The sequence below is a fragment of the Onychomys torridus genome, chromosome 1 (genome assembly GCF_903995425.1).
Source record: "Onychomys torridus chromosome 1, mOncTor1.1, whole genome shotgun sequence".
Classification (NCBI taxonomy): domain Eukaryota; kingdom Metazoa; phylum Chordata; class Mammalia; order Rodentia; family Cricetidae; genus Onychomys; species Onychomys torridus.
In genome coordinates this window covers 124,655,370-124,666,635 of record NC_050443.1, presented here as the reverse complement: position 1 = coordinate 124,666,635, position 11,266 = coordinate 124,655,370, and the positions used below count along the sequence as shown (strand labels likewise).

The following is an 11,266-nucleotide window of genomic DNA, read 5'->3' as shown; positions in this document are numbered from 1 at the left end:
CAGCTACCCCACTTGACCCACTAGGGTTCCCTCAGAGACTAAGCATTTATACCACACTGGAGAGCAGGAGACCTCTTTATTGCTCTTAGAGAAGGCTGGTTACAAGTTTCCCGGATGTGGAAGGGAACCAGCAAATTTACAGTATCAGACAGAGGGAAACAAAAGCAGGAAGCCAGGGCCTGCTGAAGACAAAGCCAAGTTTATGATGAGAATATTTTCATTCTGCACCTTACCCGAGCCTGGGGTTCTTGCCCCAGCGTTGGCTTCCGTGAAAGCTTCCTTCACCTCAGGATCCTCCTAGCTACCACAATTCAATAAAGATGCAGCTAAGAAACTTCAGGTGGACATGAGAGGGAGAGATGGAGGAAAGAAGGGGCCCAGGGCCCACTGCTCACCCTGAGGTACCAAGTGCCTGTCCCTCAGCCGGCTGTGCCTCCTGAGGAGGGGCCTGGGGGATGAGTCAGGCTAAGGAAGGGGCCACTGTGGTCGGCATCAGGTCCTGTGCCAGCAAGTCCCTCAGTTCACCACTGCTGAGCTGGCCATTGTATTCACACCACAGGCTCCAGACCCACGATACAAGTAGTAGTAACCCTGAGGGACAGTGGGACTTGGTGAGGGTGCTTAGGTAGAGTGAGGCTGGAGGGTCAGGGGCCAACCAGGCAAAACTCACCTCCTCACCCCAGTTACGGCCCCAGCTGTTCTTGATGGCCCAATAAGGAGTGTTAGAGCCTGGGGAGCAACACACAATACAAGGAGTAAGAGGCCCCAATTCTCCACTCAGAGACTCATTACACTGTACCCTTCACATATCTGCAGTGGGCCGACAGTGCAACAGGAACTAAGAAAATAGCAACGAGCTAATGAGGCTCACCTACTGTCCCCATAGAGACCCCATGCATCTATAAGGCTTGGAGAGAGCACTTGTCCAGCTGCCTCTAGAATAACCTCCCACAGCCCCAGCTCTCCTGTCTACAAAAGGCATGGGTGTTTCTCTGAGGCTCGGACCCAGGGCCAGGTTCCCAGGCATTACCCCGAGGTTCCTCTCAGAAGGCCTAAGAAGCTGCTATCTACCCCCTGACTATATGGTCTGGGGTGGATGGAAATATAAGCAGGAGACCGGTGGAACTCACGGTTGCCATAGCCCACCAGCAACACAGCATGGTCGATGAGCCAGGGGCTGCAGAGGGGCCGGAGAGGGTGAGCGATCCCATGGCGGTAGAACTGACAAGAAAACAGGGAATAGAATGCCAGCTTGAAAGGGCGAGTGAGGGAGGCACAGACGAGAGATGGGCCGGGGCACAGAGACCAGGGCCTCACCTGCATGCCAAAGGCATTGATGGCAACTGAGATCGGTCCTTTCTGGGCCAGCCAGGCTGCCATCTCTGAGAGGGGAAGGCAGCGTCAGTGGATACTTGGGCCCAGCAGCATCAACCTGGACCCACCCCGGCCCCCACTCACTGTTCTCATTCTTGCTCAACTCCACTGAATCATTGATGTAGACTTTTGCTCTCTGTGCCGAGAAGCTGCAGGCCTGGACATGGCCTTGGTAGCTGTAGTCATCCTCTGTCTCCAGCCCTCCTGGAAATTGAGGAGACTCCTGTTTATCACTCATTCGTGTTCTCCCAGGCAGAAGAGTGCCAAGCATCCCACAGACATGAAGCCACATGTTCCTTACATACTCCCAGGGCCCCAGGCCTCTGAGGACTCTCCTCAGACTAGAGATAACAAAGCTTGGGGTGAAAGGATGTGGGGAAGGAGCTACATTAGCACGGGCAGGACTCTGCTCCCATCTCTGCCTCCTTGCTGAGGCCTCATCCCAGGCTTCCTGGCACTTTGTCCTTTGCTGTTTGTCCTGCTCAACAGTCTACTGCTAAAGTAGCAGCAGACCCTTGCTGGGCTCCTGGACCAGTTTCTCTGTAAGCTGCCTCAGTTCCTTAGCTCACTATCCTCTACTACTGCAGCCAATGGCTGAATTTAATACCTCTCCTCGGGAGAGAGATGTGTTACTGTCTAGTTTAGCATAGTAAGAACACAGACTTCCAGGAAGTGAAAACATCAAGATCCACTGGGTCCTTGTCATGCAACAGAATCTTAACATCTATTTTCTCACTTGACACTGGAGACAATCATACGAAGTGGACAATGTATATCCCATTTCACAGTTGAGATAACTAAGGCTCTGACAAAACTGACTTGCTGTAAATCTTCAGCCAAAAAGGGTCAACTTCAGGACCAGGACCCAGTTCTATGTGACCCTCATGCCCATCTCTCCCTCTTGCAAAGAGGCAGCACCTGCTGCCCCTCCAGACCAAAATAATGCATACCCAAATTCTTTATGGCTGTGTAGGCATTGGAGGGCAATCCACCCAAGCAGGCTTTGTCCATCTTGTCACAATCCAAGAGCTCTAGGAGACAGAAGGCTGGTTCGAAGGGATCCTCTGGAGAGGCTGGCCTTAATGTCAGGGGGCTGGAGCAGGATGCTCACCCTGCTCTGACAGGGACAGCAGAGACCCCTGGTTCAGGAACCACTGGCCCTCCACATTGCCTGTGACAGAGAAGGCCCAGCAGGAGCCACACATGCCCTGCAAGACAATGGACACGGTCAAGGCTCTCCCTTTCTTCAGGGTCCCATGCAGCTTGCCTTCTCATCCCCACTTCTGGGACTCCAACCTGGTCCTTCACGTCAGTGACGGCCCCTTTCTTCCTCCAGTCCCATTCGGGTGGGGCGAGATCATCTATGGGCTTGGCTAGACTCATCTTCTTGCCAGGCTCCTTTTGTAAAAGGGGATTCAGGTAGATGGTGTAGAATTCCTCCTCTGTAGGTAGAGGTGGGCAGGGCAGAGAGGGGTAAATATTTTACGCTAGCCCAAATGAGGAGCTTCCAGAGCAGGGCCCAGTCTCTTCCAAGTTCGGCGAGGGCTCTGCTCACCATCCCCACCTGTGAGGTCACTGAACTTGGTGATCCCATACTGAGCTGTGCCACGGTCCAGGGCTTGAATCTTCTGTGCTCGTACCATGTTTCTGGTAAAGACAGTCAAGCGCCACTGGGCTTCTGAGTACCAAAGAGAAGGAGAGAGGCTTGAAACCAACCAGATCATAAAAGGAGACATAAATGGGGTTAGCAAGCCAAGTTTTTCCCAGGTGAGAAGTAGACTCTGAGTTGAGCTTGAAACTTTTGAGTGTGTCAGAGCGAGTGTGGTGTGTGTGTGTGTGTGTGTGTGTGTGTGTGTGTGTTGGATAGTAGTATGCTGTCTGTGTTATTTCACTCCTGATCATCCTGTCCTCATAAAGTTCTCCTGCTTTCAAGTAGGCTAGGCTAGCTGGTCATGAGTCTACTTCTGCTTCTATTTCACCGATACCTAGGCCACCTTGTTGGGCTTCTTTGGTGGGATCTGGGAATTGAACTCATGACTTCACACTTTCAAGGCAAGGGCTTTAGTAACCGAGTCACTGTCTTAGTCCCTGAAACTGTTTGTAAGGACAGATCCCTGGGGCAGGGAGAATACGACATGGGGAAGCAGATCACAAAGTGACAAGGTGGGAGGTGTGGTCAACTTTGGGAGCCTAAACCGGAGCAATGACCAAAATGAGACCTGAGAGTGTCATCCAGAAAAGGTTATGGCAAAGGCCATGATGACAAAGGAAATCCAACAGAGAAAATCTGGTCTCCGCCTTACCCGACCCTGCCTGGAGGGACGGAAGCCCATGGTTTCTGGCCAGGAAGATAAGATGGAAGGAAGGGACAGTCCACTCTTCCTTGACAAGATGGCTGCCTAGAAAGCTAGATAAGAACTCAGGGATTGGGAGTCCTTGAGAGACACAAGGTCCTTGTGTCCTTTCCTTCCTCAATATCAAAGTGCCGTGGTAGGAGAAGGCCCAAGTCTGACTGGGACAGGTACAGACAAGGCTGGGTCCTACCTTCCTTTGATTCATAAGTGCGGTTATAGGTTTTCATGAAGTCCTCGAAGACTGTGGCCATCTTTACAGAAAAGTCCTGGGAAGGCAGAAGGGTGTTTGTTTACGATGCGTTCGGCCTGACCCTGGGGACGGAATTGAGGCTAAAGGGAAAAGAGAAAAAGGGGGAGTTGGCTCTCCCAGAGACAGGCTCCTCACCTGGGGGAGGGGATCCTTGTTCAGCATCGGAAGGAATGAGCTGAAAGTCTCGTTTCCATACTCTGGATAGGGTTGGAACAGAGAGAGAAGCAGTCAAGGCTGAATTCTGAGTCAGGTACGGTCTGGGCTATCCCGTCTCCTTGAACTAGCCCAGCACCTGTATCCTTCGGATTCACGGGACCACAGTCCCTCCTCAGCAGCATGTGTTTTCCTAGTTCATCCAGGACTTCGAAGCTGCAGAGCTGGTGGGAGAGAAGGAACAGTCTGGGGACACACTGGAACAAGCTCCTGGCAAGAGCAGCTAGACGCTCCTCAAAGGAGGGCCACATAGAAGGCAATCATGTCTTGGTGGGAGGAGGCCCTGGCCAGCAGCAGACACCAGCACCCAAATACCCACCCTTCCAGAGCTTCTTGATCTCTAACTAGTGACTCAGAGTGGGGTAACCTCTGCCTCTTCACAGGACCAATTGCTTGCCGGCCTAGGGCCAACAATAGCTGGGACCACATCACTCACCATGGTTTTCTTGGTCACAGGGAGCAGGCACACCAGCGGATCATTGCAAGGTGGCTCCTCCATTGTGGCTTCCAGGGAGAACAGAGAGCCCCGACCCACCTGGATGGAGGAGGAGGTGAGGCTGGCACAGCCATCCCCGACTCTGCTCCGCTTAGGAGGCTGTGGTCCACCTGTGCTTCCCTATCCAGCCTTAACCTGCACCGGTCCTTTCGGCTACCGTCCAGGACAACAACCAAAATTTAAGTCAAACTCCACCTTGCATCATTCCTGAGCCCAGGCCCCGCGCCCGCTCCCCACGCGTCCTCACCCGGCGGACGCGCCCGCGTACGGCCCCCAGCACGGCCCTGGTCCCCGCAGCACGGCCGTAATTGTACATGTCCAGCACGAAGCGGGCGGGCGCCAGCAGCTCCGGGGGCGACAGATCCCAGGCCTGCTCGTCGTCGGCCTGGAGCTTGGCGGGGACCGGGACCAGGGCCACGGCCCGGAGCAGCGCCAGCAGCCATAGCAGCTGCAGCAGCGGCGCCATGACGAGGGCGAAGCCGCTGGCCCGGACTTAGCGACCCACAGACGCGCGGATCAACCGACCCGGGGCGGAGCCCGCGGTCAGAGGCCACAGAGTGTCTCCCCACGGCCCTGGACAGCGCCGGGGCGGCCAATGGGCACCGATTCCTGGCGCCTGCGCGCTCGCTTATTTACGCGAGGCACGTGGAGCACGTGGGGATGGTGGGGCGGGGGTATGGGGTGGGGAGAAGGACACATGGCTGAGAATAAAACTCGAACCCACCACTTATTCCATCGTTATCTTAAGCAATGAAAGCCAGATCCCTTTAATCATGGCAGACCTGTGAAGTTAGGTGGTGTCCCGTTTCACAAGTAAGGAGAAAAGTTTACAGAGGGCTCTGTTAAAGAGTTGAACTTGAACCCAGGCAATTGGCTCCTGAGCCTGGCTTGGCGGCTTGTACTCTCCTCTGAGGCTCCTATTGTCATTCAGGAGATGGTCAGTAATATTACAGGTCCTGGGACCCGAGGATATAGCTCAGTTAATAGAGTACTTATGCACAGAATAAACCTAGCAAGGTGAGGCTCGTCTGTTACTCCTGCATTCAGGAGGAAGAGACAAGATCTGAAGTTCAAGGTCATTCTTGGATACATAGTGAATTTGAGCCTAGACTACATGGGTCTGAGTCCCACTCCCAACCCCCATGCTGTTAGGAAGCAATCATACAAGTAATCAACAAAGCAATGCACACAAGGTAGGATCGTGTCTTAAGCACCGTGTTCCAGAGCTGCCAAGGGACAGCATCAAAACCTAAAACGGGAAAAATAAAAAAAATCCAAGGTGTAGAAAAGCATGTGGGAACAAAACAAAAGGACCATAACCCAAGCTGCGTGCTATGTAAGCCTCGGGTACACTTGAAGAGGGACTGGAATGGAGGGGGCTTTTATTACTAGAAGGGAATTTTCCAGAAACTGCTTGGATACAAAAATCTACTGGTTTTGGAGCAGGGAGGCAGGCATTACCCTCAGCTCATTGGTGAGGGAGCTGTTGGCCGGAGCTTCTTGTCTGACTCCTTGCCTTTAAAGCTGTTAAAAATAAACCTGGGTGGTGGTGGTAGATGCCTTTAATCCCAGCACTTGGGAGGCAGAAGCAGGTAGATCTCTGAGTTCGAGGCCAGCCTGGTCTACAGAGCAAGTTTCAGGACAGCCAGGGCTACATAGAAACCCTGTCTCAACCCCGCCCACCCCCAAAGAAGAAAGAATAAAAAAAATACAGCCTATTGCTATCGACCTTGGTTGGCCCCCAGAGGTGGAAGGTGAGTCCCTGTTGTTGCTAAAGACACCATACTCTTCAGAAACAGGGTCCAGAGGCCTCTGAGCTGGAAATGACCTGAATGTCTCCTTCCTGAGGACCAGCTTTCATGTTATACCAGGAGGATCCATGCAAGGTTCCATGGAAGGAGGGAAGCAACCAGCAGTCCTATGACACCTGTGCTCCACATCAACAAGCATGGCATGATAACCCCAACGGTGCAGTGGCGACATGTACACCTCGGTGGTAACCAAAAGCTCTCTAGTTAGACTTAAGACCCACTGAACAAGAGGGGAACAATGCCTGGTGCTGGAAACTTAGCCAGCTAGCTACTCAGGACTTGGGAGGTCAAGGATCTTGGAGGAGAACCTACAACCACTACTTTACTAAACCAGCATCATCCCTGACCACAGTCTAAACATTTGTCATCATACCCAGGTAAGTGTCGTCCTCACCCCTCATCAAGGAAACTTCTCTTTGAAACAAACAGAGAGTAATATAGAACATCACAACCAGTTAAAATGTAGAGTTGTGTAGAGATGTGTCCCAAATGGATACATTTACAAAAAACACTCCCCAACCTAAGGCTCAGGGAACATTTTGAAAGAAGAGGTGAAAATATTGCTCTTACAATCTTACAAAGAGTTTTCTGTGAGATTGTGTCTTCTAGTATCCTTAGAAACTATACCCATAAAGTCTTACCAATGTGACTCCCTAAACATGAGCTGAACAAAGACAACATTAATAGACATGTTAAAGTGAATGGGGGTAGGGAGCCAGGGAGAGCCCACAAGGCCTCAGACCTACACAGAGAACCACAGGCAACTGAGGAAAGGCGAGAGTGGAGAATCAGTCTTCTCCAGGGAGGAGCGCACCAACTGGTTGTCTAATACCAAATTGTCAGCCCTAAAAACATACTTATAATTAATGTTACTCAGTCAGGTATGATGTTTAGTCCCAACACTTGGGAGGCAGAGGCAGTTGCTTCTCTGTGAATTTGAGGCCAGCCTGGTTTATACAGCCAGTTCCAGGGCAGCCAGAGCTGTATAACAGGGAGACCCTGTCTCAAAAATAAACAACGAAACAACCAAAAAACAAATAACTTAATGTAAACTAAGCAAGTTATATTTAGGAATCTGCATGTATATGCATATATGCATGTAATAATAATTAGTAATAAAAGATGCTATGAGTTTGAAAGCAAGCAAGCAAGGAGTGGTATATGGGAGGGTTTGGAGGGAGGAAAGGGAATGAAAAAATGTAATTTATTATAATCTTGAAAATGAAAAAAAAAAGTAAGTACAATAAAGGTTTCATTATGACATCCTCAAAAAAAGGTAGGAAACAGGGTGTGATAGTACGCATCTTTGATTCCAGCACTCAGGAGGCAGAGGCAGGCTGATCTCTGCAAGTCTGAGGCCAGCCTGGTCTACATAATGAGTTCTCGGCAAGCCAAGGCTGTAGTGGGTAGCCGTTCCAGCTTTGATCTGGAAATACCACCCCCTTTGAGGCTTTGGTAACTGTCACATCTACAAGGCAGAGCCGAGAGAGGAACCCTGAAGACCCGAGACCCGGATGGGGGAGCTCTCTTGGTTCCTGGATCCTGGATGCTGGAGGTAGACCGAGCAGAGCAGAGTTCTCCGCCTGACTGCACTACATCTTTCCCAGATCCTGTAACCTATCCCTTCACTTGTAAGTTACACCACAAAATAAACCTCCCTTTTACCTACGTGGAGTTGCCTTAATAATTTCACCAATATGGGGCAACTTGGTAAAGTGTTGCCATGTAAGCATGAAGACCTAAGTTTGATCCCCAGCTCTTATATAAAAAGCTAGGCATGGGCTGGGGGGCAGAGGTAGGTGGATCACTGGCCCTGAATCTGGCTGACTGGCTGAGCTTCAGGACAATGAGACCCTGTTCAAAAAAATAAAGTGGAGGACTCCTAAACAGTTGCACCTAAAACTGACCTCCCGTCTAAACATACACCCACAATATACCTGCATGTGTGCATACACAAAGAAGTGTGTGTGTGTGTGTGTGTGTGTGTGTGTGTTTTCATGAGTTTATGTGCATTGTGTGTATGCCTGGAGCCTGATAAAGTCAGAGGTCATTGGATCCCCAAGTACTGGAATTACAGGAGGTTGTGGGCCACCTGATGTGGGTGCTGGGACCTGAACTTGGGTCCTGTGGAAGAGCAGTGAGCACTCGTAACTGCTGAGTCATCTTCCCGTCCTGCCTTTTGATATCTTGCAATAACCTTGTCTGGTCTACCTCTTCCTCTTACTCCCCTCCTCTGGCTCAGGACATCTTGCTGTCCCTGGAGCAGCCTGAGCATTGCTGATTTGGAGCTAGTTCCTCAATGGTGGTCAGGAATGTTCTCTCAGGTGTCTACAGGCGTTATTTTCCACCTTCTGCCTTTGCTCACATTTTGTCTTCTTGGTGAGGCTTTCACTGATCACCTTAATTAAAATATTACTCACCCTTAATTTCCTCTTCCCTACTATTTTTTCTCTTTTTCCCCACAGTACTCACCATTGAACATTGTATTATTCCACGTGCTTAATGCCACATTCATGGTCTGTTCAGCCAGAACTACACACAGAGAAACCCCATCTCAAAAAACTGAGAGAGAGAGGGAGAGAGAGAGACAGAGAGAGACAGAGAGAGAGGAGCTCTTTAATTCACTTACTGATGGCATCATCATTAATACAGTTAACTTTATAGGCTCTAAGGTCACCAAAGAGACAGGTCTCTGAACATGTCTGATAGATTATCTAGATTAGATTGAATGGGTGGGGCAATGCTAAATGAGGTAGCATCATTCCAAGGACAAGGGTCCTGGGCTGCATAAAAAGAAGAAAGATAGGCACTGTGGATATTGTTCTGTATGCTGTGAATGTGTTGATCTGAATGGTTAATAAATAAAATGCTGATTGACCAGTAGCCAGACAGGAAGTATAGGCAGGACAAAGAGAGAATAATTCTGGCAACAGGAAGGCTGAGTCAGGAGTTGCCAGCCAGACACAGAGGAAGCAAGATGTGAAGGCAGAACTGGGAAAAGGTACCAAGCCACGTGGCTAAACATAAATAAGAATTATGGGTTAATTTAAGATGTAAGATCTAGATAGCAAGAAGCCTGAGCCATTAGGCCAAACAGTTTTAATTAATATAAGCCTCTGTGTGTTTATTTGGGTCTGAGCGGCTGTGGGCCCAGGCAAGACTGGAGAAAACTTCAGCTACAGATAGGTCAGCCATAGTGGTGCACACCTTTAATCCTAGCACGCAGGAGGCAGGTGCAAGTGGATTCCTGTGAATTTAAGTTCAGTCTGATCTATATAGTAAGTTCCAGGACAGCCAGGGCTATATAGTGAGACCCTGTCTCAACAAAACAAAGAAGGAGAAGAAAGAAGAGGAGGGGAAGAGGAGGAGAAGAAGAGGAAAAGGAGGAGGAGCAGCAGCAGCAGCAGCTTGCCCAGATTTAGCCTTCCTCTTTCTCTGTACATGTAATGTGACCAACCGAACCCTGTGCCTGTCATCATACCTTCCCTCCATGATGACTGTATTCCCTGGAACTGAGTGCAAAACAAACAAAAAATTTTTTTTTGATTATGAATTTAACACCTTGTGGATGTTCAACAAATATTTGCTAAATACAGAATATGACAGCAATTGTTATCTGCAAGGAGGGAATTGAGGATTGGGGGTAGAAGAGAAACTTGGTTTTTGTTCTTTATTGTTGTTGCTATTATTATTGGTTTTTCCAGACAGGGTTTCTCTGTATAACAGTCTTGGCTGTCTTGGAACTTGCTCTGTAGACCAGGCTGGCCTGGAACTCCCAGAGATTTGCCTGCCTCTGCCTCCCGAGTGCTGGGATTAAAGGCGTGCACCGCCGCCGCCACCGCCACCACTTAGGTTTGAGTGTGCATGTGTATGTCTGTGTGCATATGTGCAGGTGCCAGATGATGCCAGGAGTGTCAGATGCTGGAATTACACATGGTTGCAAGCTGCCTGATGTGGATGCTGGGAATTGAACTTCAGTCCTCTGGAAGAGCAGTACGTGTTCTTAACCACGAGGCTGTCTCTCCAGCCCCAGAAACTTACTTTTCAGTACACACTTTGCTATACCAAGTGCTTTTATTAACAGGTAAAAATCTAATTAAGGGTGTTTTAAGCTGGTGGTTGTGCCACACGCCTTTAGTCCTCCTGCGCTCAGGAGGCAGAGGCAGGCGGATCCCTGAGTTCGAGCCATCCTGGTCTACAGAGTGAATTCCAGCCAGGGATACACACAGAGAAATCCTGTCTCAAAAAAAAAAAAAAAAAAAAAAAAAAAGTTTCAGCCGGGCCAACAATGTGTAAACACTAGAAGTGACAACTAGGACCTAACTCCTCATTTGACAAGAAGTTTGGCAACTTGACCTAAGCCATGCAGTCAGGATTTACATACATCTGTTAATATCGGAGCTGTAGCACTTAAGTATTATGCTATTGAGCCTAAACAAGAGTGACTTGGAGCTCTAATCAGCCAATTTAATATAGCAAGATAGTGATACTAAACTGAATTGTTTTCAAGATCATGACTTGCTCTGTCTGACCTTCTCTGTTATAATGAACTCCAAGGGACCACCTGATAAGGGATTCTGGATGTATTGTGCAGCACTGTTGACATACATGGAATACCAGGTTTGGGGAATCCTTTTATCTAGAATGCCAAGACAAAGAACTCAGTCCCTTGCAGAAATATCCATAGTTGTTCTAAAGCTATTGAGAGGTCTATGTGAGTGTCTGGGTGTTTGGGGGTGAGGAAGGGCTTTGAGGATATTCAGTCTCC

At 49.4% G+C, this 11,266-nt stretch overlaps 1 protein-coding gene across 2 annotated transcripts; it reads right to left on the bottom strand.

Moving 5' to 3' along the window:
- Positions 1-57: 57 nt before the first annotated feature.
- Ctsf (cathepsin F) lies at positions 58-5,298 on the bottom strand. Of its 2 annotated transcripts, none has more exons than XM_036201482.1 (14): positions 4,935-5,298; positions 4,628-4,726; positions 4,271-4,355; positions 4,114-4,175; positions 3,919-3,994; positions 2,930-3,052; positions 2,671-2,816; positions 2,486-2,582; positions 2,325-2,405; positions 1,459-1,578; positions 1,318-1,382; positions 1,131-1,221; positions 671-729; positions 58-591 (listed from the first exon to the last, which is right to left on the bottom strand). In XM_036201482.1, exons 1-14 carry the CDS (start codon positions 5,151-5,153, stop codon positions 517-519), a joined length of 1,398 nt encoding a protein of 465 aa, XP_036057375.1. In that variant the 5' UTR covers positions 5,154-5,298; the 3' UTR covers positions 58-516. The 2 variants fall into 2 exon arrangements, with proteins under 2 accessions (XP_036057375.1, XP_036057383.1); XM_036201490.1 differs by having other exon boundaries at positions 2,939-3,052; positions 4,935-5,297.
- Between the last annotated feature and the right edge of the window lie 5,968 nt (positions 5,299-11,266).

Excerpts from the sequence above, each read along its gene's own strand:
- Ctsf (XM_036201482.1), bottom strand. The coding sequence starts at position 5,153 with ATGGCGCCGCTGCTGCAGCTGCTATGGCTGCTGGCGCTGCTCCGGGCC. Across the intron at positions 4,176-4,270 it reads CGTGAATCCGAAGGATACAG|AGTATGGAAACGAGACTTTC; the intron begins GTGCTGGGCTAG and ends AACCCTATCCAG. Across the intron at positions 1,222-1,317 it reads TCAATGCCTTTGGCATGCAG|TTCTACCGCCATGGGATCGC; the intron begins GTGAGGCCCTGG and ends TTTTCTTGTCAG.